Source organism: Mirounga leonina, unplaced genomic scaffold, assembly GCF_011800145.1.
Source record: "Mirounga leonina isolate KUSES-001 unplaced genomic scaffold, KU_Mleo_1.0 Mir_174, whole genome shotgun sequence".
NCBI lineage: Eukaryota > Metazoa > Chordata > Mammalia > Carnivora > Phocidae > Mirounga > Mirounga leonina.
In genome coordinates, this window is record NW_023270451.1 from 11031692 (window position 1) to 11059292 (window position 27601).

General features: G+C 39.2%; 2 protein-coding genes across 10 annotated transcripts in view; one reads left to right on the plus strand and one right to left on the minus strand.

The window, feature by feature from the left end:
- The window catches only part of CACNA2D1 (calcium voltage-gated channel auxiliary subunit alpha2delta 1), a 506844-nt gene that overhangs the window by 404405 nt on the left and 74838 nt on the right, over window positions 1-27601 (minus strand). For all 9 annotated transcript variants that reach the window (XM_035020464.1, XM_035020463.1, XM_035020460.1 and 6 more), the window contains exon 2: window positions 12911-12992. In XM_035020464.1, coding sequence (XP_034876355.1) covers window positions 12911-12992 — 82 coding nt within the window. The remainder of the gene's footprint in view (window positions 1-12910; window positions 12993-27601) is intronic.
- LOC118020689 (actin-related protein 2/3 complex subunit 1A-like) lies at window positions 2310-3312 on the plus strand. Its single transcript, XM_035020469.1, has one exon. It carries the CDS (start codon window positions 2585-2587, stop codon window positions 3176-3178), a length of 594 nt encoding a protein of 197 aa, XP_034876360.1. The 5' UTR covers window positions 2310-2584; the 3' UTR covers window positions 3179-3312.

The following is a 27601-nucleotide window of genomic DNA, read 5'->3' on the forward strand; positions in this document are numbered from 1 at the left end:
GTGAATTGAAAAGAAAGAGATTTATCCTGGACCGTCTTGGTAAGTACAACGCCATCACAAGGGTCCTGAAAAGTGGAAGGAGAAGACGTGACTATGCAAGAGGAAACCAGAGAGATTGTAGCATGAGGAGAAATCCTCCCAATGTTGCTGGCTTTAAAGATGGAGGAAAGGGGCCATGTGCCAAGGGAAGAACTTCCTGATCTATAGACTGTGAAATAATAAATTTGTGTTTTAAGCCAATACATTTTTGGTGATTTGTCACACTAACAATAGCAAATTAAAACAATGAACTATTTGTGAAGAGTTCCCAGCTGAGAGGTAACAATAATAATCAGCCTCTGGATAGTAAGTCTATAATAAACTCCTCAAGTGATTCACTCTTCCAAAAAATAAAAATGCTAAGAAAGAACCCAGAATTTGAAAGTTGTGATTAACATTATTAATTACCACTTTGCACCTTCGTTTCGTTACTCATTCAATTCATTTCATTCATAGGAAGAATAAGCTCTATTTGGAGAAATGTACAATTTCCTTTCGACTTTACAAAATAATGAAATTATCTCAGGACTCCTATTATGACCCTCACAATAATGTGAGATCCTGCGAAGAAATTCTAGAGAGAAAAGCTGAAAATATCAAAATAGATGTGCACACATTGTCCAAAAATATATATGAATGGGATGAACGAATATGATCCTACCTCCTAATAATGAGAGGGACTAAAAGAAAATGTGACAGAACTCCCACCATCATTCTCATTTCACTGCCTTTACTGGCTAACAGGAGTACATTCTTACATCTTCAGTACTAATGCAGGCAGGCAAAGAGATGCGTTGTCACCTCAACTGCTTTAGAGACTCACAAAATCAATTTCACTTACTTTTACTTAAATTTTGCAATGTGGGATGGCTTGGTTATATTTTTTTTCTCCTTTATTAAGTGTTTTGTGGGCTTTTGAACTTCTTGTTCCCTAGCAACTGGAAATGTCTTGTTTCTAAAAGATGTATTAACACAAAAGAATGATATAATGTCCTTTCGTGGTCACTTTCAAAGATCAAAGTTCCCTTACCTTAAGAAATTTTGCAATGAATCACAAGTATAATAAAGTCCTTCTTTTTTTTTTTAAGATTTTATTTATTTGAGAGAGAGAATGAGATAGAGAGAGAGAGCATGAGAGGGGGGAGGGTTAGAGGGAGAAGCAGACTCCCTGCCGAGCAGGGAGCCCAATGTGGGACTCGATCCCGGGACTCCAGGATCATGACCTGCGCCAAAGGCAGTCGCCCAACCAACTGAGCCACCCAGGCACCCAAAGTCCTTTTTATTTATCGTAAGTTACATCATCAGACAAGCTGGCCAACAGAAAGAGATGTTCAGATATATGAAGAATCCTTCATCTAAGGTAAAAAAATAACTAGTGATATTAGATCTGAATTGACGTTAGAATATATTTTACCAACAACAAAGAATTTTAAAAAGTCTACCTTCTTCCATTGGAAATCAGCAGAGTTAAAAAAAAAATTAATACTGCCATAAAAGAATATGCAATATTTACTAATTAACTCCTGATCTCTTCAAACACTCCCCTCCTCCTCTTCAATTAAAACAGTAAGTGATGCAATCTCAGAAATAAATGTCGTTTTGAAAATCTCTCACTCTCTAATACTCTAATACATTGTCAGCTGTGTTTAACACGATTGGTAAAAATCACTTTAAATTATAGCCTTTTGTTTCCTTTCCCCCTATAACCTAGCTTTCTGAGATAGAATACTACCTTTGAACTTTTTATGGCTTGAGATTTCCATTCAGCTACCTTTAGGCAAATGCAAACATCATCTAACATAACTTATTAAGTATCACGTTTGTTATATATTTCCTATTTCATTTAACCAGAATGTAAATTTTAAGGGGACAGACATTTTTGCCTGTTTCGTTCACTGGTACAGAGCAGCACAGAATCCAGTGCATACACAGATACTAGGTCCTAGGAGCACTAGTAACTAGTAACGAGTAGATACTAGTTACTGCACCTAGGCTTTGCTAGGAATGTGAATGCTGACTTGTAGCAAGTTCCTCCTTGTATTTTAAAATTAGTATTTATTTTGAACCTAAAAAAATAACAAAGTCACGTAAGGTGCTATGCAATTAGATAATGGAATTTATATACAACACCCGAATGATAATTAGATCCCAAAAATAGAGTGGATACACAAAATGAGGTAATGCGCAATACGAAGAATATTAGGGTTCCACTGAAGAGGTACAGAAAATTGTGTTGTCAGAATTCAGAGGAAAGTAAAATCACGTGGGTTATGATCGACAAAAGATGGGATTGCAGCCACACTTTGAAGGATATATGTATTAATAAGGGAGGAAAGCAATCAGAATGTGTGTGATATAAGGAATTATTGGAAAATATGGATTGAAAGGCAAAATGAGACACTATCAGGGGCACCTATAAAATTCAGGGTACTTCCTCAGCTTGGATTGGCATCCCAACCATGTTTTGCTGGCAGCAGAATCATGTGATTTCAAATGCGGGGTGTCTTCTGCCTACACTCCAGAAGTGGATGAAAAGCCAGCCAGGATGCCCTGGGGCAGCAAGATGCCTCTTGGTCAGTTGATGTCAGAGTTTGCGGGCAGCCGCACTGGTGGCGGGGTGCATGGGGTCAGCTCGTCTCCCAGCGGGAGCCGCCTGGCCTGGGTCCGCCAGGACTGCTTCGAATCCGTTGCCGATGCCTCGAGAAGTGTGCAGGGCTCAACTCTGGAAAGAAGAGACTTCCTGCCCCTCCCGAATGTGGCATTTGTCTCGGAGAATAGCGCTGTAGCTGCAGGCCATGACTGCTGCCCAGGGCTCTTCAACTACAATGACCGTGGCTGCTTGACCTTCATGTCCAAACTAGACATTCCAAGCCAGAGCATCGGGGGCAACATGTCTGCCAAGGAACGCTTCCAGCCACGACTGAGGACCGCCACACAGCCCTGGAGATGCGCCACCAGAACTGCATCACGCAAGTGTCTATTTAGGAGGTGGACGAGCGACACTGTCGCAAACTGTGCACCGCTGCCGTCGATGGGAGCCAGGACAATTTGCGATTTCCAGACCTTAAGAGTCTTCCCTCCAGGGCCTCCTGATAATGGGAAGCTGAGTGAGCCTCCCACATCCAGCACGACAAACTGACAGACTGACAAACTGACAAATGTGCTGACGCAGCCCTGGCGTGTGCATGGCAGTGAGGAGAGCCAGCCGCAAGGAAACACGGAAGACGCATTTCGCGCAAAAATCATCTGTGCGTTTTTGTTTGAATATAATTGGTGAAAGTGTTGGGTTTTTTTATTTTTTTTTAAAGATTTTTTTTTTTTAATTTTTATTTATTTGAGACAGAGAGAATGAGACAGAGAGCATGAGAGGGAGGAGGGTCAGAGGGAGAAGCAGACCCCCCGCTGAGCAGGGAGCCCGATGTGGGACTCGATCCCCGGACTCCAGGATCATGACCCGAGCCGAAGGCAGTCGCTTAACCAACTGAGCCACCCAGGCGCCCCGAAAGTGTTGGGTTTTTTAAAAGCAGCAGTGATTTGGGGGTTTTTTTGGTTTTTGTTTTTGCTATTGCATTCCATTCTTGACCAAAGCTGCTCTTTAAGTAGTTAATTATGGAAAATTTTCACACTAACTTAAAGGAAAGGGTGGGAGGTAAGTAAATTCATCTGTAAACAATTAAATAAAAATACTGAATGTGGAAAAAAAACAATTCAGGGTAATGGTTTACACCTTATAATAGTCAACTCCAAGCTATCTTGTTCAGAACTCCTAGTAAAATTAGTACATAGGAAGAATTCAAAATATAACATAGGCTTACTATGAACATCATCTGAATATAGGTATACACACCCATGTAATTACATACATATACACACATACACACATATACATGCATACACATATACAATTGATCATGTTCTCGAATTTATAGTGCATATTTTCTGAGGATAACTATATCCAACTGGCATTCAAAAATCAAACATAAGAGTTCAATATTTCCCTAGTCTTTCCATTCTTTCTATCTGATATGATACAGCTTTTTAGCTGAGACAGTATCACATTTCAGATGAGACATTATCTTTAAGAAGAGTATTTAGGAAGAATGAAGTCACAATTGGAGAACCTTCCACAGAATATATTGCTACGTGCTCTAGTTCTTATTGACAAGAATTTGATGGTGACACTTTCAAGCTTGCATTAAAGATGGTAGAAGGGAAGGGGAAAAAAAAAAAAAAAGATGGTAGTAGGACCAGAACAAGCAACAACCATAAACATGCCTGTGCTTTCTTCATACTCCACGGAGGAACAGGTGCTAATATTTAACTACAAATGAAGTAAAATATAAGGACTCATTCCTGGAACACAGTAACTAAACTATAACAAAGACTAAGGTGAGCAAAAAAATAATTCATAGCAAGAATTCTTCAGTTTTTAGCTTGGAGATATTTCACACATAAAGTAAAGAGTAAAGATTCTGAGTATCTTTAAGAATACTCAGAATCAGGAGCACCTGGGTGGCTCAGTCGGTTAAGCGTCTGCCTTCGGCTCAGGTCATGATCTCTGGGTCCTGGGATCGAGCCCCACATTGGGCTCCCTGCTCAGTGGGGAGTCTGTTTTTCCCTCTCCTTCTGCCCCTCTCCCCCACTCACGCTCTCTTCACCCTCTCTATCTCTCAAGTAAATAAAATCTTTTTTTTAAAAAAAAAGAAAGAATATTCAGAATTAGGGGCGCTTGGGTGGCACAGTCGATCAAGCACCTGACTCTTGGTTTTGAGTCAGGTCATGATCTCAGGATCCTGGGATCAAGCCCTGCATCAGGCTGCACGCTCAGTGCAGAATCTGCTTGTCCCTCGTCATCCCCCTCTGCACCTCCCTCCCCCAAATAAATAAATAAAATCTTCAAGAAAAATAAATACTCAGAATTTAAAAAAAAATGAATAGTCAGAATTAAAACAAGGAAAGCATTAAGAAACATAAAATAAGAAACCCCCTACTTGGTTTTTTTGGTTTGTTAATTCCAGAGATGACATTTTAACCTAGCCTCTCTCTCTTTACATATCCGGAACTATATACGAATTGTATACGTATTTTGAACAGCAAATTCATATGCAATTAAAAGTGGAAGAGATCATACTAGATTCCATTAAAGCTGAATTAAAAAATAATTAACCACAGGCTGGATGAGCTGCTTGCTTAATGTCCCTAACCCCAAATGGCCCAAATTCATTTTACTGCCAACAAAAGAATTTTAAAAATCTGCTCTTAACCATTATACCTTATTAAAAAATGGCTTTTCTCAAGAAAAATGCTACCTACCAATGCTGATTGGTATTAGCAACTTTACAAATTTATGTTCATTTAAAGAAGTCCATACATTTGCCCTTGCCTCAAATGTTTCAGTCCTTCTAGAGAAGTTTTTCAGACATTTTTACCAGATAACTCTTGGCTGTGAGATGTCCTGTGCGTCGTAGGATGTTTAGCAGCATCCTCAGCCTCTACACACTAGATGCCAGGAGCAACCCCCTCCCCCAGTTGTGACAAGCACAAATGTTTCCAAGCACTGACAAATGTCTCCTGGGGGACAAAACTGCCCCCGGCTGAGCACCACAGCTCTAGATATAAAGACAATAAATGTCTTCAGGAAAAATAAATAATAAGAAGCTGTATGTTGTATACCGAGAGCGTGCAGTAGCAAATAATGGTCTTTGATGCCATTTATCTTCATTCTAAAGAACTACTGCTTGGCTCTATCATTTAGGGGTTCTTAGCTTCCATCTTCGTTGTATAGCTCAGAGATAAGAAAAGAGCACAGGTAGCATTGTATCATTCTCTCTGTGATTAGTATTACCAAACCATTAGATTGCTATTTGGAAAAACAATGAATAATCAATCATGTATCTTTCAAGTATTAGTATAACTTAAGTGTTAATTATTGATTGATAATGGAACAGATTGGTAAGGTAAAAAAGGAAACATTTTAACAGTCTTTCACTATTAGTGCTTGTGAACACACAGTACTTCATTTAAAAGCCTGTTAATAAAATATTGAAAGTCGCCATCAGATTAGAAATCCCCTAGAGTTTATTCCATACCTTTGACAATGAATGTAATTAGCCACTGTTTAAAAAAAAAAAAAAAAATTAGGTTCTTACTTTAAAATCTCCAGTAAGTGGGTGAAGGGAATCTATATTCTGATAGCACTGATAGTACTATGTGGAGTCAAAATAGCTTTCTGTCTACTTAGAGGGAAAAAAAAAAGTGCTTTTTCCCCCCTAAAATAGCTACAATCTCAAGTTGCCTATATAATATGGCAACTCATCTGGTTACATTTCATCACTGAGAGAATAAGGCAATTCTAAATAAAACCAGAATGTAACGTAACAATAAATAGTGATATTTGAAAAGTAATTCTACTATTCTTGCAAAGTAGTTCTATTACATTTATAAAGTAATTATGTTACTTTTATAAAGGAATATGAATATAAAGCTACATTTTAACATGCAGTAAGCATTTAACTTTTTCATAGCATCTTTTATTGCTTTCATGTTTCATTTCATATTCCCTTTTACATTTCTGCAAGGAAGAGAGAGTGTTAGGATCTATCTCACTTTACAAGCATGTAACAGGACATCTAACACCATCCAGCTACTTAGCAGCACTCCCCAGAGGAGAAAAGATGATCCCAGCCCTTGTTGCCTCTGCATCTTGCTGATTCTCTAGTCTGAATCACCAATGATTAATTATGTTCTGCTCTGGAGTATCTTCTTTTGTAAATAGATTAATATATTAAACTCTCCACCACCTAGAAAATGAATATTCTATTTACATAAGTGACGTGACCACAATGTCAAAGTAAAAGCATCAGTCTGTTAATACCATGAGTTACTAATGAAAAGAAATTATTCACTTAAAACATTTATGTAAATACTAACTTAATTAAGAGTACTGAATGCTCAATATTTATTTTTTTTTAAAGATTTTTTATTTATTTATTTGAGAGAGAATGAGGGACAGAGAGCACGTGAGGGAAGAGGGCAGAGGGAGAAGCAGACCCCCTGCTGAGCAGGGAGCCCGATGCGGGACTCGATCCCGGGACTCCAGGATCATGACCTGAGCCGAAGGCAGTCGCTTAACCAACTGAGCCACCCAGGCGCCCCTGAATGCTCAATATTTAGACATGTTTCATATTGACAGCTTTGAGAGCATACTGAAATATGAAGGTATTGATTTTCACATAACTTTAACTTATGAAATCATAACAGTGAATCAAAAACCAGAAAGTTCTATGATGATGCCATTGCAGAATGAATTTATCTTCAAAAATACACTTCGGCGGGGGGGGGGGGGATAATCCACAGATTTTCTTAAAATGTTTGCATATTCTAGGCAAACATGTTAGAGACCCAGACAGAATTTGCATTTAAGAAGAAAGCCTTAAAACAAAGTGACAGGCATAATTTCAGCTCTCTTAGAAAGCTAAAAGGATACAATAATCTCCGTTAATAAACAATTTTGATTCCCAGACCATCCTTCATTGTCAGAAGATACAACACATTAGAATTGAAATAGAAGGGGAGTATGGAGTAGTGTCTGATAATGTGGGCGAAGATCTCAAAATGCATATATTGTTAGGAATAACTATAGGACAGCCAGTGCACCCTCCAAAAATACAAGATGAGTCTGGGAAGCTTACAGAGCATCAAAAAAAAACAAAAAAAACAAAAAAAACAAAAAACTGTAAGAGAGGCCTGATATCCTAAGTAGGATAGGAAAGGAACAGGGAAGAAAATGTAGCAGGGAGGCTTGGGATTAGTGTGATGTCCAGAAGCTTGCAAATGTCTATGTCTCCAGCCACAGGGAGCAGAAGATATACAGCGAGTCAGGCCTTTGCTGTCCCTGGGCCCCAGGCAAGTGAGGACCCAGGGCACAAAATTTCAGGAGCTACTCACTCACTCTGAGTAGTGCAAGTTGACAACTCTCCAAACGGGTGTCTCCTTCAATTCTGCGTCCTCTGAACATGCCTCACCTCAGTCCAGGTTCTGTGGGTCCCCCTGCCCCACCTGACCCCCATAAGGGAAAGAGACCTACTTGGAAAGACCTATTTGGAAAAACTCTACCTCTTTCAAAATATAGTCTTCACACCTGCTGCCTAATATCAAATTTGTTCTGCTTACAGATGAAAGAGTTACTATAGACTTAATGTGAATGATAACCATCAGCACCCCCCCTTTTTTTTTGGTAATAAAGAGGAGGCCCTGAGAAAGTCTTGGATTCCTAAAGGGAAAGGGGAGGTGCAAAGAAACAGAACAAAAGAGACAACAAACTCCCAGGGGCTTGTGATTTGCTTACAGAGTCATGATCTGCTTTCCCCAGAGCAGGGTCACCCAAGCGGAACAACTGAGGATCTCTGACCTATTTGCAGAGTTCTGTTTTCTTTTGCTATAACTTTTTGCAGATTCAGAAGTGTATTTTATAGAAAAACAAACAGTAGTTCATATTTACCAATCTATTATTTAAAAACTTTTTCTTGGGGCACCTGGGTGGCTCAGTCGGTTCATCGGCCCACTCTTGATTTCAGCTCAGGTCTTGATCTCACAGTCGTGAGATCTTAAGATTCCCCTCTCAAAGACACCTGGGTGGCTCAGTCAGTTAAGCATTGGACTCTTGATTTGGGCTCAGGTCATGATCTCAGGGTCCGGGGATCAAGGCCTGCATTGGACTCTGCACTCAGCACGGAGTCTGCTTGTCCCTCACCCTCTGTTCCTCCCTCTGCATTCTCTTTCAAATAAATAAAAAAATAAAATCTTTAAAAAAAAAACTCTCTCCCCCTTCTTCTGCCCCTCCCTCCCCCACATGTGTGCATGCTCTCTCTCTCTCAAAAAAAAAACAAAACAAAAAACCCTTTTTCATAAAACAAATTATTATAGAACCTGTAATTCAGAATACCTGATAATTTAGATATTGGTTGAAATTTAAGGATATCTTTACATGAAATTTTTATCAACATATTACATGAGAAAATGGTTGCTGGTAAATGCTTTATAAACTTGAAAACTTTGTTTCCAGGACGCTTGGGTGGCTCAGTGGGTTAGGCGTCTGCCTTCGGCTCAGGTCATGATCCCAGGGTCCTGGGATCGAGCCCCACATCAGCTCCCTACTCAGTGGGGAGTCTGCTTCTCCTTCTGCCTCTGCCCCTTCCTCCCCCTGCTTGTGCTTGAACTCTCTCTTTCTCTGACAAATAAATAAAGAAATCTTAAAAAAAAAAAACAAACCTTTGTTTCCAAGATTAAGACCACGTTGATGTTTTAAATGTTATTTCTTCATTAATATATGATGATCAGCCTCTCCATTTGCCAGCTACAGGAATTTGTATGTCTGTGTGTGTGTGTGTGTGTGTTTAAAAGTAATAAAATGTCTTCCCTTTGCTGAAAAGGTTTTAAAGAAGAACCAAACAAATAAAGACATCCTGTGCTCATGGATTAGAAGAATTAATATTGTTAAAACAGCCATACTACTCAAAGCCATCTGGAGATTCAATGTAACCCCTATCAAAATATAAAAGGCATTTTTCAAGAAATAGAATAATCTGAAAGTCTGTGTACAGTTTGTTAAAAACAGACAATAATAATGTATTAGCGGTGGGGCGCCTGGGTGGCTCAGCTGGTTAAGCGACTGCCTTCGGCTCAGGTCATGATCCTGGAGTCCCTGGATCGAGTCCCGCATCGGGCTCCCTGCTCGGCGGGGAGTCTGCTTCTCCCTCTGGCCCTCCCCCCTCTCATGTGCTCTCTCTCTCTCTCTCTCTCTCAAATAAATAAATAAAATCTTTAAAAAAAAAAAGAGTTATCCATGTTATTATTCATGAACACTTGGCTTATCTCCAATTTTACTATAGTAATAGTGCAACAATAAGAGTATAAACCCTGGGCGCCTGGGTGGCTCAGTCGGTTAAGCGACTGCCTTCGGCTCAGGTCATGATCCTGGAGTCCCGGGATCGAGTCCCGCATCGGGCTCCCTGCTCAGCGGGGAGTCTGCTCCTCCCTCTCCCGCTCTCCCCTCTTGTGCTCTCTCACTCTCTCTCTCCCTCAAATAAATAAATAAATAAAATCTTTAAAAAAAAAAAAAAATGTATTAGCGGTATGTAATGTGATAGATATTACAACCATATTGCAATATACAAATGTATCAAAGTAACACAATGTCCACCTTAAATTAACACAATGCCTTGATCGTTATCAACCTTCCCTGGGCTAGTGTTTTACGATGCCAGAAGGCATTTTTATAAAATTGGAAAGATGTCTGATTTTAGCCATGTTGCCTCATTGCAGCTGCTTCTGAGCCTTCAGGTAAAAAGCTAGCTGGACCCTGTGATGCCAGTAGAAACAATTCCTTTAAATAATTTGGGAAGAACTATCATTTCCACAATATTAAATATCAACCCAGGAATCTGCTGAATTCCTCTGTTCAACTTCTAATCCTCACCCTGCATCCAATAACCCCAAACTCAGCACAAAGTTCACTCTCAACTCCGGCGTCTTTCAGCTACTCTGCGCTTTAGGTTTCCATGGCCAAAAAGAAATGCAACCCTTTGGCCTCCATCATGAACCTTTGCTCTCTAGGCAAAGGGAAAGGGGCATATGGAATCATTTATCTACGCAAAATAACACTCTTCATGGGCCCCAATATTTAAAATCTTTTTCCAATAATAGATTCTTCTCTCTCTCTTTCTCTCCCCCTTGTTACATAATATATAGTTCTTCTATGTGTATTTTTTTCTGTCACTTAATTAGGTACATGTCTCATAAACAGAACACTGTGGGGATTTTCTTTCATCCCGTCCATTCTATCTCTTTATCCTAATTCAGACTAGGCCATTTATGCATTCATCAAGATTTGCACTGTTCGGGCGCCTGGGTGGCTCAGTCGTTAAGCGTCGGCCTTCCGCTCAGGTCACAGTCCCAGGGTCCTGGGATCAAACCCCACATCGGGCTCCCCGCTCGGCGGGAAGCCTGCTTCTCCCTCTCCCGCTCCCCCTGCTTGTGTTCCCTCTCTCGCTCTCTCTCTGTTGAAAAATAAATCAAATCTAAAAAAAAAAAAAAAAAGATTTGCATTGTTCTTAGTAATCTATACTTGATAAAGCACAATGGAAATCAGGTCACTTTTTTTGGTTTTTTTTAAGTGATTCATTGCAAAAAGCAGGTTTGGTGAAAGGGTTCACATATTAACACCAAAAGGAAAAGTGAGGTCAGCCAAGAAAGTGGTTTCTGAGGCCAGAGAAACAGTGCAGAGGAGGGAAGAGCTCCCAAGAACAGTTTATTTTTAATCTCAAGCTGTCAATAAAGAGAGTCATATAACTTCTAATCAGAATCTGTCAATTCTTATTTCTTTTTTTCTCATTCCACAATGCCATCACTTTCACAGAGGCTCACCTTATTAACCTGCACCATTTGACATTTTAACACATTTTCCTATAAGAAATCATTGCAGACCCCAAGCATCAGCTTACAGTAGCTTTCAGGAACCTTCACACCTTCAAAATGGGGATTTTTGAGTCCTACAGTGTCAGTCCTCTGAAGAGAAGACCCGCATCTCTGTCAACCTTTGGCAGCCCAGACAAAGCCTGGGACATACTCTGTGCTTAATAAGTGCTGATTAGAATTAAATTTAATCACTGTTACTCACAAAGAACGCTTTTCATTTCCCAAAACATTCCTTAGCTCATCTCACAGATACTTAAGTTTCCTCAACATACTCTGGTATGTTTTTATATGAAGTTCAATCAATACATAAGGTAACCATACATTTCAGTGTCTCCTGGGGAGGAATATCCACATATATATACTCATATATCATATATGATAAATGTTCATATATCATACATGAACTGGCTTTTATATCATATCTCACCTCTGTGACTCATCACATTTGTGGAAAACAAAGGTCTCATTGCATCACTAAGAACACAAGATAAAAGTACTTTCAAATTGTTGCTTACATTGGAATGGAAGTAGTGAGACTCTAAAGAAATGACTTTTAACTTTCAATAAATCTTATGGAACCTACACATGTAAGCGCTCTTATCCAGGGAAAATAATCTATTTAAGATGCTATACAAAATATTTATATGTTGCTATCATTTTCAAGAATCATTTTGGAGTGACTTTCATAGCCATTTCATAAATCATAAGAAAAACCATATTTTAGAGTGTCTTCTTGCACAAAAATCTTTATTACCCATCTCAATGACTCACTCTAGTCTCTAGACATGGCTATAAACACTTTCCAAACATTTTTAAAAATAAAATCTACCCTCAAAGAAAGAACATGTGTTCCCACTGAGGATATTCAAAAGAATTCATCATAGGACTTCAAGTCACCACTGTGTGAGAGATTCTAAAATATACTCTGAAGAACAGGAACATAAAACCCCAAGATGAATTCTAGGGGATTCTACACATCACATGAACTCCTCTAAGGTGAGGCTGCATATAAACGATAGTGTGTGGTGAGAAGGCTACATTAATTGTTCAGGAATGGCATTTTTTGCTCACAATAACAGTCACAGTTATCGGGGCACCTGGCTCAGTCGGTTAAGCATCTGCCTTCGGCTCAGGTCCTTATCCCAGAGTCCTGGGATCAAGCCCCAAATCAGGCTCCCTGTTCAGTGGGGAGTCTGCGTTCTCTCTCTCTCAAATAAATAAAATCTTAAAAAATAATAATAATAACTAACAGTACCAAGGCTCCTTCTCTGATCTCACTACCCGATTCACATGAAAAATCATGTACTATTCATAATATAGAAATGCAGTTTCCTAGAAGACAGCACTGCATTCCGATCAAGGAAAAGATTAACAAACTTCTTGGGATGTTACTTACATCAACAAGCTGATTGACTCCACTTGCTGTTTTCGCCAGTGTGACAAGGTCCTCTTGCATTTTATCCACCCATGACTTGATGCTGCAGAAATCGGAGGAGAATGTTCCATCAGATCTCTGGCACATTGAAGCCACACACATACTATATTTGTGCTCTAGACAATTCATTAAGCTGCCTCTAAGTCTCTCTTCCCCCTCCAAGTTCCTACTATGTCCACCCTCTCAACCCACTTCAAATTACAAAACCAACGAACCTTCAGTGGTCCACTTCTTAGGATGCCGAGATCCCACCAAAAAAAAAAAAAGAAAAAGAAAATGACATAGATGTCTTGTCCCATATAAGGGTACATGTTTCCTTAATTTTTATGAGAATTCTATTAATAATTAGTTACTAAATAGAATATTCTAAACTAAACTTTACCCTTTAGCTTATAATTCTTCTTAATATAATACAAAGCGTATGCTACATACAGAATATTTTAAAAAAAGAAAACATAAGTATTTTTAAATTTCTCATGATTCCATTACCCAGAGATAACCACTGTGAATATTTTGATGTATTCCATCAAATATTTTGATATATTCTAGTCTTTTAAAATTCTTTCACATGGGCGCCTGGGTGGCTCAGTTGGTTGGGCGACTGCCTTCGGCTCAGGTCATGATCCTGGAGTCCCTGGATCGAGTCCCGCATCGGGATCCCTGCTCAGCAGGGAGTCTGCTTCTCCCTCTGACCCTCCCGACCCTCCCCCCTCTCATGCTCTCTCTCTGTCTCTCTCTCTCAAATAAATAAAATCTTTAAAAAAAAAAATTAAAATTCTTTCACATGGTTGAAAGCCTATTACGTTAAATTCACATCTCTGTTTGCTTTAGGTCATATGATAAATACTCTCCCATGCCATTACAAATATTTCATAAACATTGATTTTAATGGCCACTTAATTTTCCATTATCTCTACATCTCATAATATATTTGGCCATCCTTTTTTGTTAAAAGACAGGGTTTCATCAGCTTTAATGACTACAAATTACACAGCAACAAATAGTGAATAAAGCTTAAAAGAATTTCATTTCCTTAGCTAGACTCTTAGATTTGGAATTCTTGGATCAAGGCTGATGTTTTAAAGGAATGGTTTTGAACACTGAAATCACGATTGAAAGATTTCAGTTCAAATTTTTTTTATGTATATATTTCAGATTAATGAAATGGGGATCTTATAATACAAGTTACAGATGTCAGGACATTTTAGAAAAACTTAAATCAATGGTCTTACTTTTTCCTGGCATTAAAGACATTACCAAACAGCACACAATGTTCCCTACTCAAATCAATATAGTTTGCAATCCCTTCATATATTATATTTATTCATCCTTATTTGTAAAAAGATATACAATGTGTATTCTTTTCTGCCCATGCAAATATAAGAAAACACTAGTTAGAATGACAGGAAATGACTTATATTTGAATTTGAACTTCTCTCTACATATATACGACATGTGTATCTCCCCACTGCTTATTTATCCTACCTCTTCAAATTTTATTAGTACCATGTGTTCCCCCGCCTTTAAGAGACCACATCTAAGAGTGGTTTTGAAAAGTGCTGTTCTGGGGCGCCTGGGTGGCTCAGTCGTTAAGCGTCTGCCTTTGGCTCAGGTCATGATCCCAGGGTCCTGGGATCGAGTCCCACATCGGGCTCCCTGCTCAGCGGGAAGCCTGCTTCTCCCTCTCCCACTCCCCCTGCTTGTGTTCCTGCTCTCACTATCTCTCTCTCTGTCAAATAAAAAAAAGAAAAGAAAAGAAAAGTGCTGTTCTGAAAAATAACTATGTATTTCGTAAGTGTTCCATCATGAGATTTAACTGCGTTTGTCTTTCTTTTCCTTGGATAGATAAGAATTCCAATAGAACGACAATGTTACCAACTTTTCGTCAGATACATTTAAATGTAACAGAATAAAAAAAATAAATGTAGGGGAAAAAAGCATAATGTTAAAAAGGGATTTTTTTTTTTAAGATTTTATTTATTTATTTGACAGAGAGATACACAACGAGAAAGGGAACAGAGCAGGGGGAGTGGGAGAGGGAGAAGCAGGCTTCCCGCTGAGCAGGGAGCCCGATGCGGGACTCGATCCCAGGACCCTGAGATCATGACCTGAGCTGAAGGCCGACACTTAACGACTGAGCCACCCAGGCACCCCTAAAAAAGGGATTTAAATGAGGTGCAGGTGAACATACAAAAAATAATAAACTGGTAAAGAGGAACAAGGAAAACTGAAAGGCAGTCACAAGAAAAGGATGAAATGCTTTTAAGAAAAACACAGTGGCTTGACTCACACGTGAAGTGAACTAGTTAACAAATAAAATACATAAAATCTGGGGATACTTTCACATGAATGAAAATAAGGAAGAATATTTATTGAACCATGCTGTACGAATATGATCTTAAAAGGTAAATATCAAGAAATAAAACAATAGGGCGCCTGGGTGGCTCAGTTGGTTGAGCGACTGCCTTCGGCTCAGGTCATGATCCTGGAGTCCCGGGATCGAGTCCCACATCGGGCTCCCTGCTCAGCGGGGGGTCTGCTTCTCCCTCTGACCCTCTTCTCTCTCGAGCTCTCTGTCTCCCATTCTCTCTCTCAAATAAATAAATAAAATCTTAAAAAAAAAAAAAAAGAAAACAATAAATACATGGGAAGAGGGTGTGGAAAGAAATGTATAGAACCATTAAAATGAAGGCTGTAAACCACATTATTCTAATACTATACTTCCTCCTGTTTATAAGCTGGTGCATATTGTAGGGGCCAAGGGCAGGCCACCAAGATGGGCCCAAGATGGACCACTTTGGCATGAACATTATTTTGAGTCAAAGGCAATCAAAATCCAATAGATTCAGGAAAAGCTCTTTACCTCCCCCTCAACTGCCTACTCATATAAGGAAGACAGCTATGAACAGAGATTCTTCTTTACCTAAGAAACTTCTCTCTCTAATAGGGAACCTCTATTTTAGAGCCATCTCCCCTCACCTCCGTGCTAATGGTCTCTCTCCCCTCGGTATCCTCAGACTCCACTCCTCTCCTTAGCTCATATAAGTCTCATGCTGCCTAAACATCTTTGGAATTTCCATGTCTGTGTGGATTCCCCACAGGTATGCTATTGAATTTGATTTTCTCCAGTTAATATGTCTCATGTCAATGTGATTCTTAATTGAGCCAGAAGGAGCTTGAATGGCAGGATGAATCCTTCTTCCCTGATAATCCATTTGAAAAATACTATAAATACAAACTAGTACTCGTATTACTGTTATTAGATAAATATAAACGTGCTCCATTTTTACGTTCAGAACAATAAATTACAGTAGGGAGCAGGCAGGAGAAAAGAGCACCGACACCAATTTTTTTAAGATTTTATTTATTTGAGAGAGAGTGCATAAGCACGGGGTGCAGGGCACAGAGGGAGAAGCAGACTCCCCACTGAGCAAGGAGCCCGAAGCAGGACTCGATCCCAGGACCCCGAGATCATGACCTGAGCCGAAGGCAGGCACTTAACCAACTGAGCCACCCAGGTGCCCCCGACACCATTTTCTAATTCACATCAGTAACTCTCCAAGCAGTTACTGAACAAGTCCTAAGACCCAGAGAAAATAAATCAGCTCTTCTTAAATATAATTCCCTGGGCTTGGAATATACCTGGGTTTGGAGTCCTCACTGACAAATAGTAAGATGTGTTATATATCCCTTTAGTTAAGAAACTGAGCGACAAAGAATATATATATGTAAAAAAAAAAAAAAAAAAAACAAAAAAAACAAAACTTAACTCATGCCTGAATTCTGATTTATGCTAAAGTGATCGAAAATGCGCATTCTAACTTGACACCTGAGTGTACTGTCACTGCCAATGTTCATCGAGTTTAACCGGTTTTGGCTGAAAGCAATGGAGGACCTATCCAGTCCCCTTGCCCCCACTGACAAGCTGTCAAGAACACTTTAGGGAAGCAAGGATAATTTTTCAAAGATACAGGGTGTTACCTGGTTTTCCTAAAATTTGTAAGTACTATGCCTGTCAAACCTGGAATGAGAAGATTACAATGGCCACGAAATAAGCAAAGATCCCATTTGTCACGAAAGTGAAAAATTACACAAGGTAAAACACTCATAGGTGCAGTCTTTTTCTTTCCGGGTCTTTCTCTTTCTGGGTAAACTGTCAAGCACATATGTATAATCGCTAAGCCCTATTTTACTAAATATCCCCAGAAGGTACTATGAAATTTTGGAGAAAATCATAGAGGATATATCCTTTTCACGTAATAAGAAACTAACACAGCACTCCCCAAGGAAGAATTTGTTGTTTGCTCTGTTAACCCATTCAACAGATACTAAAAACTGCAGATGCAGTAATGAAAGATATATGCCTTACAACGTGGTTGGTCTTGAAACCTGATCTGGCAGGAAGAAGGCAAAGAGAACAAAAACATGGTGGTGTAGGGGAGGAAAGTTTTTTTTTCTACCCTTCTAAGTTCTTAACTTAGATAATACTTGGACAGTAGAAGTCTCCTATAACAAAAGGCAGATTAAGAAAGGAAGAGCCTACACATTTATTTAATACACATTTTACATGACACAAGAACCTTTATAAGGAAATGAAGACCAAAAAAATGGTTAAACCAGAGTGTTCTTTGCTAATCTGATAAAGAGTAGAAAGTCGGGAAAGATATCATAGAGCCAAGAGTATGAACTAACTGTAGTAAACTAGGGGGAACTTCACAAAGCGTATTCATTCAGATTCTTCTCTCTGTCCCTTGTCTTCAGAGATAAGGATGTTCCTTTCATCCGGGTTTAGGGGAAGCAACTTTCATATGAGGGGAAGGTCAGAAAGTCCTTCTTGCACACACCACTTCTCAAACTCCTTCAGCTTAAAATATTCAGTATCATATTGTGGGGTAGTGTGTCCTGAATCCCATGAGTGGGATACATTTCAGGACCAACAGAGAATCACTTAAGAGTTTATTAGGCAGTAGGGTAGGGAGGTAGATAGAGAAGGCTTTCTGGACTAGTAGGTACTTGAAGTGAGATTTGAAAGACAAGTGGAATTTGACAAAATTGAGAAGGCAAGTAAGGAAGAACGAAGGCAGAGGGAATACAAGACATGGCGTATGCAGCAACTACAAGTAGCCCGAGTGGGCGGAGTCCAGGTTGGTTCAACAAATGGCATCGAACGGGAGCAGGCATGGCAGGGACACAATTCAAGCAGACAGATGGGCCAGACCAAAGGTCTTAAATAACATTCTGAGGCATTTAGATTGTGTTCCCAAATAATGGAGAGATCATGGAAAATGACGTTAGAGAGTAACAAGATCAATTAAGTATACATAAACATGATGAAACCATTTTTTTCTCACAGCCAAGTGGATGGTGGCTCAGAGGGAAAATGAAAAATAAGAAGGGAAGGTCTAGATAAGTAAGAAATGAGGAGGATTAAAACCAGCTCAATAGTAGTAAGAGGAAAGAGAAAAGTGGAGGAGAGGCCCAGTATAAGAAACTATGAGCTCAACAAAAAATCTGAAGTATGGACAACAGGCTTCCATGTACTACTGGATATAGAGAGTGAATGGAGAAAGGATTTTGGGATGACTCATGGAGTCCTTCACTTAAACAATGATAGGACATTTTGATATAGAAAGCACGGGAGAAAGAACAATTTAGAGGGACATTAGTGTGTTTCTCTGGTTTAATTAGACATGTTTCTGAGAGATCCATGTGTAGATATGCAGTAGGCAATTGAATATACCTGGGTTTGGAGTCCTCAGAAGTTCCAATAAGAATATAAAGATTTGGTGTTTACAATGTATATAAAGGACATAGGTAAATCAATGTATGACTCCCAAAGGACAGTGTACAGGAGGAAGGAAATACCTAGTACTAGAACTCTGGAAAATAAAGTTTAAAGAAGAGACAGAGGATCTGAGTAGTGGCAAAAGGGAAAGGAATCCAAGAACAGTGGTATCAGAAAACCCAGAGAAGGGAAAAATTTCCAGAGGGAGGATGTAGTTATGGAGTCATCAAATAAGGTGGGAGAAATTTATCCAATCCTTATGTGTAAGGAGAATGACAGAAATGGTGTGGAATCTAAAAAAGAATGAAGAACAAAGGTACTTATTTTTCTTTTTTTAGATTTTTATTTATTTATTTGAAAGAGAAAGAGAGAGAGCAGAAGCAGCAGTAAGGGCAGAGGGAGAGGGAGTGGGGCAAGCAGACTCCCCACTGAGCAGGGAGCCCGACAGAGGGCTCAATCCCAGGACCCCAAGATCATGAGCTAAGCCAAGTCAGACGCTTCACCAACTGAGCCACCCAGGCACCCCAATTTTTCTTTTTTAATAGAAGAGATTTAGGCATGTTTCCATGTACAAGGAGAACAGCAGGTAGAAAAGGAGACACTGAAGATTCAGGAGAGAACACGTAATGTATCGACAGAGCAAGGTTCTTCAGAAGCTCTAGATTAGGCTTGTTCTTGCTCAACCCCTGTATTCCAAACATGAGGGTGGAGAATGAGTGAAGAAATAAGCATAACCCAGGAGGAGCCTAATCCATGACTAGAAGGATACCTGTTCCATAGAGATTGGAGGGAAAATGTAAAAGCTTTTGGGTAAATGGAAGTAACCAGAGCAACTTGATCAAAAAGCTGAGACAGTTCTACTTATTGGTGTCTATTTCTTTTGTAATAAAAGAGACAGTCATCTGTACAGAGACAAGCAGCAGGTATTAAGGTAGGGTAGCTGGAAAGAAAGTTGGAGATTTAAAAAGAGCATTAGCCAGAGGGTATTTAAAGATGGGCGCTAGACTGGAGGTCAGCATTTTTTCTGGTACTAATCAGCATAAATGTGTGAATGTCTTCACCATCGATCTCTTGACTGGAGAGGGAAACATGAGAGAAAAAAAGGCATTCAGATGAATATGGGGCAGATATCAGCATGTAGGAAAGAAGGATAAGGAAAAGTGAATTCAAGGGCCTGGAAATTTCAAGCTCTCTATGCATTCTAAATAATGGAGACAACCAAAAATCTCATTAAAATGTTACAGTATTGTATTAATAAGGCTTATTTCCCAGTCACCAACCAACCTAACACATTTCCATGTGTGCTGACTGTCCCTTTCCATGTTCTGCATTTGCTCTCTAACCTCTCCCTGAAATTAACCCTCCACCTCCATTGTGATGGAATAAATTCCACAAGTACTGCAATATCACCTTTCACAACCTCCCACACTAAAAATTTTCTCCTCTATCCACTAAATCCAAAAGCCTTTTAACTGTGCTTTGTGCTTATTCTTCTGTACACTTTCCAGATTAGATGGATACAGTTTTATTCTCTTTCACCACTGAATCCTCAATATTTTTTATTACAGTGCCTTGTATACAGTAGGTAAACAGGTACTTATTGAATACATAGAAAAATGTGTTGGAATGAAATATAATTGCATTATTGTGTGTTTAAGAAGCACAGTTATCTTTATTTAAGTAGAGAAAGTGATTGACTTACCAAATTTCTTCTTCTCTCCACAATCCACATCAGAAAAAATGAACTGCTGGACCTATGCATCTATAAAAAGCACCCACTTTTCAACAAGGGGCAAATTTTCAAAATACGACTTACTATTATAAGGGGATTATTAAATCTCTAAAGTGAACACAGTCGATTTCAAGTGTATAATGAATGTCATAGAAAAAAAAAAAAAAGGTCTTGTAATCCTTCTCTGCCCCTACAATAACTCAGAGTCAACTAGCAGTTTATGTTTCCAACTGATGATGTCTGCAGACTCAGGGTAAATTGGAGTATTCACTATGAGATCTCTAAATACTGAGACAAATATTTTGTTGAATAATTAGGATAATCTCTTGTATCCTGGACTTCATTTTAAGGTGCAGAAAGAGCCCAAATTTTTAAAAGCAAATATATAAGATATTCAAGTTTTCACTAAATTTGAAAGAAAAATACTTGCCATGGAATTAATACTGTTCCTTTTGAGATCGGATTTGCCTGTTACACAGCTTTCCAAAGGGTAGTGTATAGTTCAGGAAACTCTTTATTTAAGGAAAAAAAATGGTAATCCATTTCATTTTGCATGCATTTGGGGAACATCAAATTCAGAACAGCACAAATTACACCCTGTTTAATCTATTGTAAAGTGTAATGGTTGAGTACAAAGTGTCAAGTCTACATAGTTATCTGTTTAATTGTTTTAAATGCTACAGAGAGAATTTGCCTTTTTACTGGTTGGAACAATGGAGCCAAAGTGATAGCTAAGAATTGTTATAATAGGTCCTACCAAGACTAACTGTCCTTCCTTGCTATATTTGATGTGGTAAGTCCTCTAGAAAAGAGAAGGATGTGTATGAACCCACTGCTATTAGCACGGAGAGAGGAGTAAAACAGACCTCTTTCTTCCACACCCTCCTTGAATTATCACACTAGCAATTATCATAGAGACTAAAGCAAAGGAGGAACAGGAGATACACAGGGGAAGGGGAAGGGAGGGGGTTACAATAAGCAGCAGGAGAGGGAGAAGTCTGCACCCTTTAAGGCCCTTGTCCTAAGCATTCTCGGCCTATGTCACTATTCTTACAAAATAATTTTATTTTTAACCCAAGGAAATAAGAGACATAGTTATACCCCATGGACCTGGGAAAAAATTAGAATATCACAAGATCTGACAATCTGACCACTTCTGTTGTGTTGATATATGTAAAGAGCTTATTCATAAATTTGAAGTACTAAGATCACATATTTCAAAAGTGTTCTACTTGCTATAAATATCCCATCAATGCCACACTGCTTTTTGTTATGTAATAAATCACCCACAGTGTTCCTGTAGTTGGATAAATATAAGTAAGCCAAAGATGTAGATAGCCCAGACAAACTATTTTGCTAAATAGGCATTTCTTATAATGTAGATAACTATATCATTAACTACTTCTTTTTTTTTTTTTTTGGTGCAAAAGGAGTGTTTGATATCTGCATTAAATCTAGGATTGTTTGTGAGATGGGTGTTATGCCAGGAATGTTAGTTCCTGAAATTATTCTCAATTGAAACCATTTTCAATAACACTACTGCTCTGTTTTTAGAAAGCTATTTAGACTTGTGAAATACTTTAGTATTCCATTTTTATCTAGAGTCAATCCTGTAAGAAATGCAGAAAGCGATGTGAACGAACTAATCACAGTGGAAAGGTAAAAGTCCTTGAGAGTAGGAAAAAAGGGGGGGGTTATCAATAAAATCAGATTTTAAGCTGTTCATGTTCCTCTGCCTTCATTTTCTGTTGGCCTTTTGCTGCTCCTGTGTGTGTGTGTGTGTGTGTGTGTGTTAAATCTGTGTCATAAATACACACACTCACTCCTCCTTCTCAAAGATCAAAGATTCTTCATACCTACTTCTTATACCATCCTGGATTGATTTTTGTTTTATCCAAGAATGTTTTCATTGTTTCTTTAGTGAATACTAATATTTTGCCTCAGCTCTAGCAATTTGCTTCCAGCTTCCAGGACAACAAACGAGCGATACACTTCAGGGCTGATATGAATGTAGTTCCATGGTTTACAAGAGGGGGAAAGGTTCTCCTATGAGGGATCTGTGCCCTTGAGGCCCTGAGAGCTTTGTCTTTTATCCTTCCGCACCCCAGTGAGTTACAACCTCCAGCTCGTCCCTCTAGCCTGGTGCCAATGGATGTGTCCCACATGGGCCACACAATCTGCTGCTAGTGTTTCTATAAAACAAAATGAGCTGAATTTCTATTTGCTTATTACAAAACCTCCATGCATTTTATTGACGATCTTCCCTTCCATTGTTTATCTGTATCTTTTTCAGTCACTGCAGGTTGTTCCCAAAATTTATTTTAGCCTCATTCAAGGATGTGAATATTATATAATGTCCTGATAAAAATGTCCTCATTTCCTTTCTTCTCTGAATTATGAACAGTGCATTCCTAATATTTCCAATACTACCAAATACTCAGGTGCTTATTATATTTGGATTCTAAATGGCCAATCCATTTCCCCATATGGATCAATACCTGCAGTCAAGCCAGTTTAGCTGCCTCACAAACATGGCAGTTTTGTCATGTTAGGTAATCACGTTTCCCACTCACCTGAAATTACCTAAGTCCCTTCAGCTCCCAAAAATCATCCTTCAAGTCTGCTTAGATCCTACTTCTGGGTGATCCAAGTCCTCAAAGCCTTCAGAAATTGTTCTTTTCCCTACGTTTCTAAGATTTATATAGCCTGTCCTACAAAATGTCACCCATTCTGATAAAGGTCTTATGTTAGTATTATTTTTCTCCAGCAATACTTAATTTCAGGGAGTGGATAGGCCACAGCCTACAGTTCTGTATTCTGAGAATATCTGACACAGTTCTACACATACAGTAGGCACTCAGTGGGTAGTAGATAATATCTATTGAGCACCTAAGTGTGAGGAGCTGTTCTAAACATGTCATGTGAACATCCTCTCATTCTTACAAAAATCTATTGAAGAAGTACTGTGTCCTACTTTACAGATAAGGAAACTGAGGCATAGGGAGGTTAAATTACTTGCCCAAGATCAAAGAGTTAGTAAATGACAAAGTGGAGCAATTGGCCCTAAGAAGTCAACAGAGCAGGGGCGCCTGGGTGGCTCAGTCAGCTAAGAGTCTGCCTTCAGTTCAGGTCATGATCCCAGGGTCCCCTGCTCAGCGGGGACCTGCTTCTCCCTCTCCCTCTTGCTCCCCCTAGCTTGTGCTCTCTCTCTCTCTCTCTCTCTCTCAGTCTGCTCTCTTGCTCTCTCAAATAAATAAATTAATTAAAAAAAAAAAAAAGAAGAAGCCAACAGAGCATACTATTTTAATAAGTGCTAATTGACAGGGTCGCCTGAAACTTGGCTTGGCTCTCATCATTAAACCACCAGATAGGAGTCCTCAAGTCTTCTCTCACCAGAACTTACAATGTCTCATGTCTTTTATTTTACAGACGGTCAGAGCCCTGGGTTCTAAGTTCGCTTCACTGATGTAAGGAGAAAAAATGGCAATTACAGAAGTCTTATTTTTACATGGCAAGAGAAAAGGGAATTAGGAAATGAGGATTTAAATAATTGAGAAAACCCAAATATTTTCTTCCTTAAAAAAACTTTGTGGAGGGGCACCCGGGTGGCTCAGCTGGTTGAGTGTCTGACTCTTGATTTTGGCTCAGGTCATGATCTCAGGGTCATGAGATCGAGCCCGGGGTTGGGCTCTGCACTCAGCAGGGAGTCTGCTTGAGATCCTCTCCCTCTCCCCCATCCCTCTCTCTTTCTCTCACTCTCTCAAAATGAGTAAATAAAATCTTAAAAAAAATTCTGTGGAAATATGCACATGATTACTGAAATGCTACGATTTTTCCTCACATTAAGTTGTTAAGTTTTCATTCATATTATCAAATACACAAGCACTATTTGTTTTATTTACAAAACCATAAACTGCTCTGCTTTCATTAAGAGCAGAGCATCGTCGGTATTAGGGACACAGCCACTGACTCTCCTATTATTCACAACATGCACACAGACTTGACATCAAGTAGCAGGTTAGATGTAGAGTCAGCCCTGCTATGTTTCTAAATAGAAAATATTCTCAAGGCAACATTAAATCCTTCAAATATGAACGGAAGATATGACTTTCAGCTGGCCTTCACTGTCTTCATAATGAAGGTTCAGATACACAAACAAATACAAGAATGTAAAAGCCTAGGCCCAGACTGACTCATGCGGCCCTCCTTTTAAAGATAGCCCATAGTATAATTTGTCTGACAGCTATTCCAGGACAGAGTTTATTTAACAACGAAAGAGCTGTCAATGCAAATTTATTAACCTGCAAGTGCGAAAAACGAGAGCTCTCCTTCTGAAGACCATCAGAAAGGAACATGGTACGGGTAGCCTACCCCCAACTTTTTTTTCCTTTACCATTAGGCACAGAAATTCTGGAAAAAAATCAGAATGAAACCTTCAAATTTGAAGTGGTAAATATCATTTCGGCTCAGAAAATACAGTACAGTTTAATTGCTCTCAACATTTTTGTCCCCACAGACACGTGGTTCTCTTTGACCCTCTTTGCCTGAGCAACACATTTACTGCCCTTGCTCCTCTCTGATGGTCTGAGCACAGTGAGCATGCCCAGCACAAGACTGCTGCTTGGGGAGGTACCAGAACCAGCTCTCCTTCCTGACCTGCTGAATAGAAACACAGAGCTAAACTAGTTGTCTTAATCAAATTGTTTTTCTCCATTAACGCCATGAAATTCACAGTGAGAATTGTTGCTTAAACATGAATTTATGCCTATCGATTGGTGAAAAGGTTAACAATTTTTAGCACTATCTAATAACTCCTTGCAAAGAATATAAACCATTGGTGAAAGGCCTATATAAATTATCAGAGGAATACAAGAAAAGAAATTATTTCTAGTTTCTTGGTCACAATTTCAAACATTTTTTTTTATTTGAATTAAGTTTTTCAAATTATGTAATGCATGTAATACTTGGTGATGTTTAAGTTACGGTATTATCAAATTATGGCCTTTTAAGTACTGTATGTGAAAAAAAATAACTGTAAGTCAAGGCAATTAAATAGAAAAACTTATCAGGGAGAAAAAGCACTTTATGGAGCTAAATCCAATTGAAACTTCTATGTCATAGCCAGTAAATTAAAAAAAAAAAAAAATGCTGTGAAGCATGATTCACATTCGTACAACTACCTAGAAGGCCTTTTTAAACCCATACTTAGAACGTGAATTTTCTAGTTAAAATAAATCTTCATTATCAGATAATTTGCTATTACTAATCAAAAAAAAGGCAATAAAAAAATCAGCCCTGGGTATATTTTCCCCTTCAGGAAGCAAATAACATGATGATTTCTGGTACTTAAATTATTCATATAAAATATAAAATAAATAGTTCATAATACACTGGTCAATCTCCTTATAGAAAGTCCTAGTGTTGCTGTGTGTATCTTCCACATTGGGAATAACTCTTCTGCAATTAGAAGGAAAGACTTAAACATGGATCCCATTCAGTCATCTAAGAAACAGTGGCAAGCATGTCACAAACCCTAGTAAACGGAGGACAGCGTTTGGTAAGATGGCATACCCCTGTAACCCATCGTCTTTATGAAATAGAAAGGTATCATGGAGCAGCCACTAACATGAATCAAACATCAACATTCAGAATGAATTGTTGCAGAATTCTAATTTTTTTTTTTTTTTTTTTTTAACAGCCAATCTGTCACTGTTCTGGGGCTCTGTTCAGAGCACATCCCAATGTGAATTTCAACAAGCAGTTTTAAAATGGACCACCCCAGGGCACCTGGGTGGCTCAGTTGGTTGGGCGGCTGCCTTCGGCTCAGGTCATGATCCTGGAGTCCCTGGATGGAGTCCCTCATCGGGCTCCCTGCTCGGCGGGGAGCCTGCTTCTCCCTCTGACCCTCCCCCCTCTCATGTGCTCTCTGTCTCTCTCATTCTCTCTGTCTCAAATAAATGAATAAAATCTTTAAAAAAAAAAGGGGGGGGGGCGCCTGGGTGGCTCAGATGGTTAAGCATCTGCCTTCAGCTCAGGTCATGATCCCAGGGTCCTGGGATCGAGTCCCGCATCAGGCTCCCTGCTAGGCGGGGAGCCTGCTTCTCTCCCTCTGCCTCTGCCTCTCTCTCTCTGACTTTCATGAATAAATTAAAAAAAAAAAAAAAATGGACCACCCCGTATTGTAATGTGGAAATCTAAAGATTTCTAAAGCCAGATGTGTGAATCATATGTGATTCAGCGGCCTCCCACAGGTTTGACAGCCCACAGTATCTCTCTCCAAATGCTCCTTCTGCATAAGAGAGGCTGAATGGACTCCTCTTATTGCTATTCAGAAAATACAAAAGGGTTTGAACGTTGGCGATAATCTGTTAGAATTCACACTACCTGTTGTAGGTCACTTGTAGTAATAGAAGGAAAAAAAGTCCGCTGGAAAATCTCTTGCTGTCTGGCAAGCTGTCTTTTCCACTATCTCTGGTGTATCTCTCCAAGGTCCGGATCATCCTCGCCTATCTCTTGATCACATCAGGGAGATGGTAGCCTCATTGGAATTGACATCACCTTGGAACACCTTGCAACTAAATCTCTAACTGCAGTTATTTATCCAATGACTGCAGGTAATAAACATTATTTTCAGTTCTAGTAAGTGCAGAAGAAGGAAACTTCTTGGTCTTGCTGTCCAGTTTCCTACTTAATGGAAGCTGCCCATATATATTACCCATGAAAAATTATCATGCCAACTATCCCAAATACTTTCTGTGATAGGCATTTATCACCTTACTAACAACCTTGTTATTTGGAGGAAAAACTATTAGAAAGTTCTTCTGAGGCAAAAGAAACTGTGGTATATCTATCTTATAAACTATTAGGTAATCATCTAAATAAGATTTAGTTTTGGGGCTCCTGGGTGGCTCAGTCAGTTAAGCATCTGCCTTCGGCTTGGGTCATGATCCCAGGGTCCTGGGATCGAGCCCCACATCAGGCTCCCTGCTCAGTGGGGAGTCTGCTTCTCCCTCTCCCTCTGCCTGCCACTCCCCATGCTTGTGCTCTCTCTCTGTCAAATAAATAAATAAAATCTTAAAAGAAAAAAAAATTCAGTTTTTATATACATTCTACATGGCTTGATTCTTTAATGATG

What these genes read in the sequence shown, in the direction of transcription:
- LOC118020689 (XM_035020469.1), top strand. Translation starts at nt 2,585, where the DNA reads ATGCCCTGGGGCAGCAAGATGCCTCTTGGTCAGTTGATGTCAGAGTTT.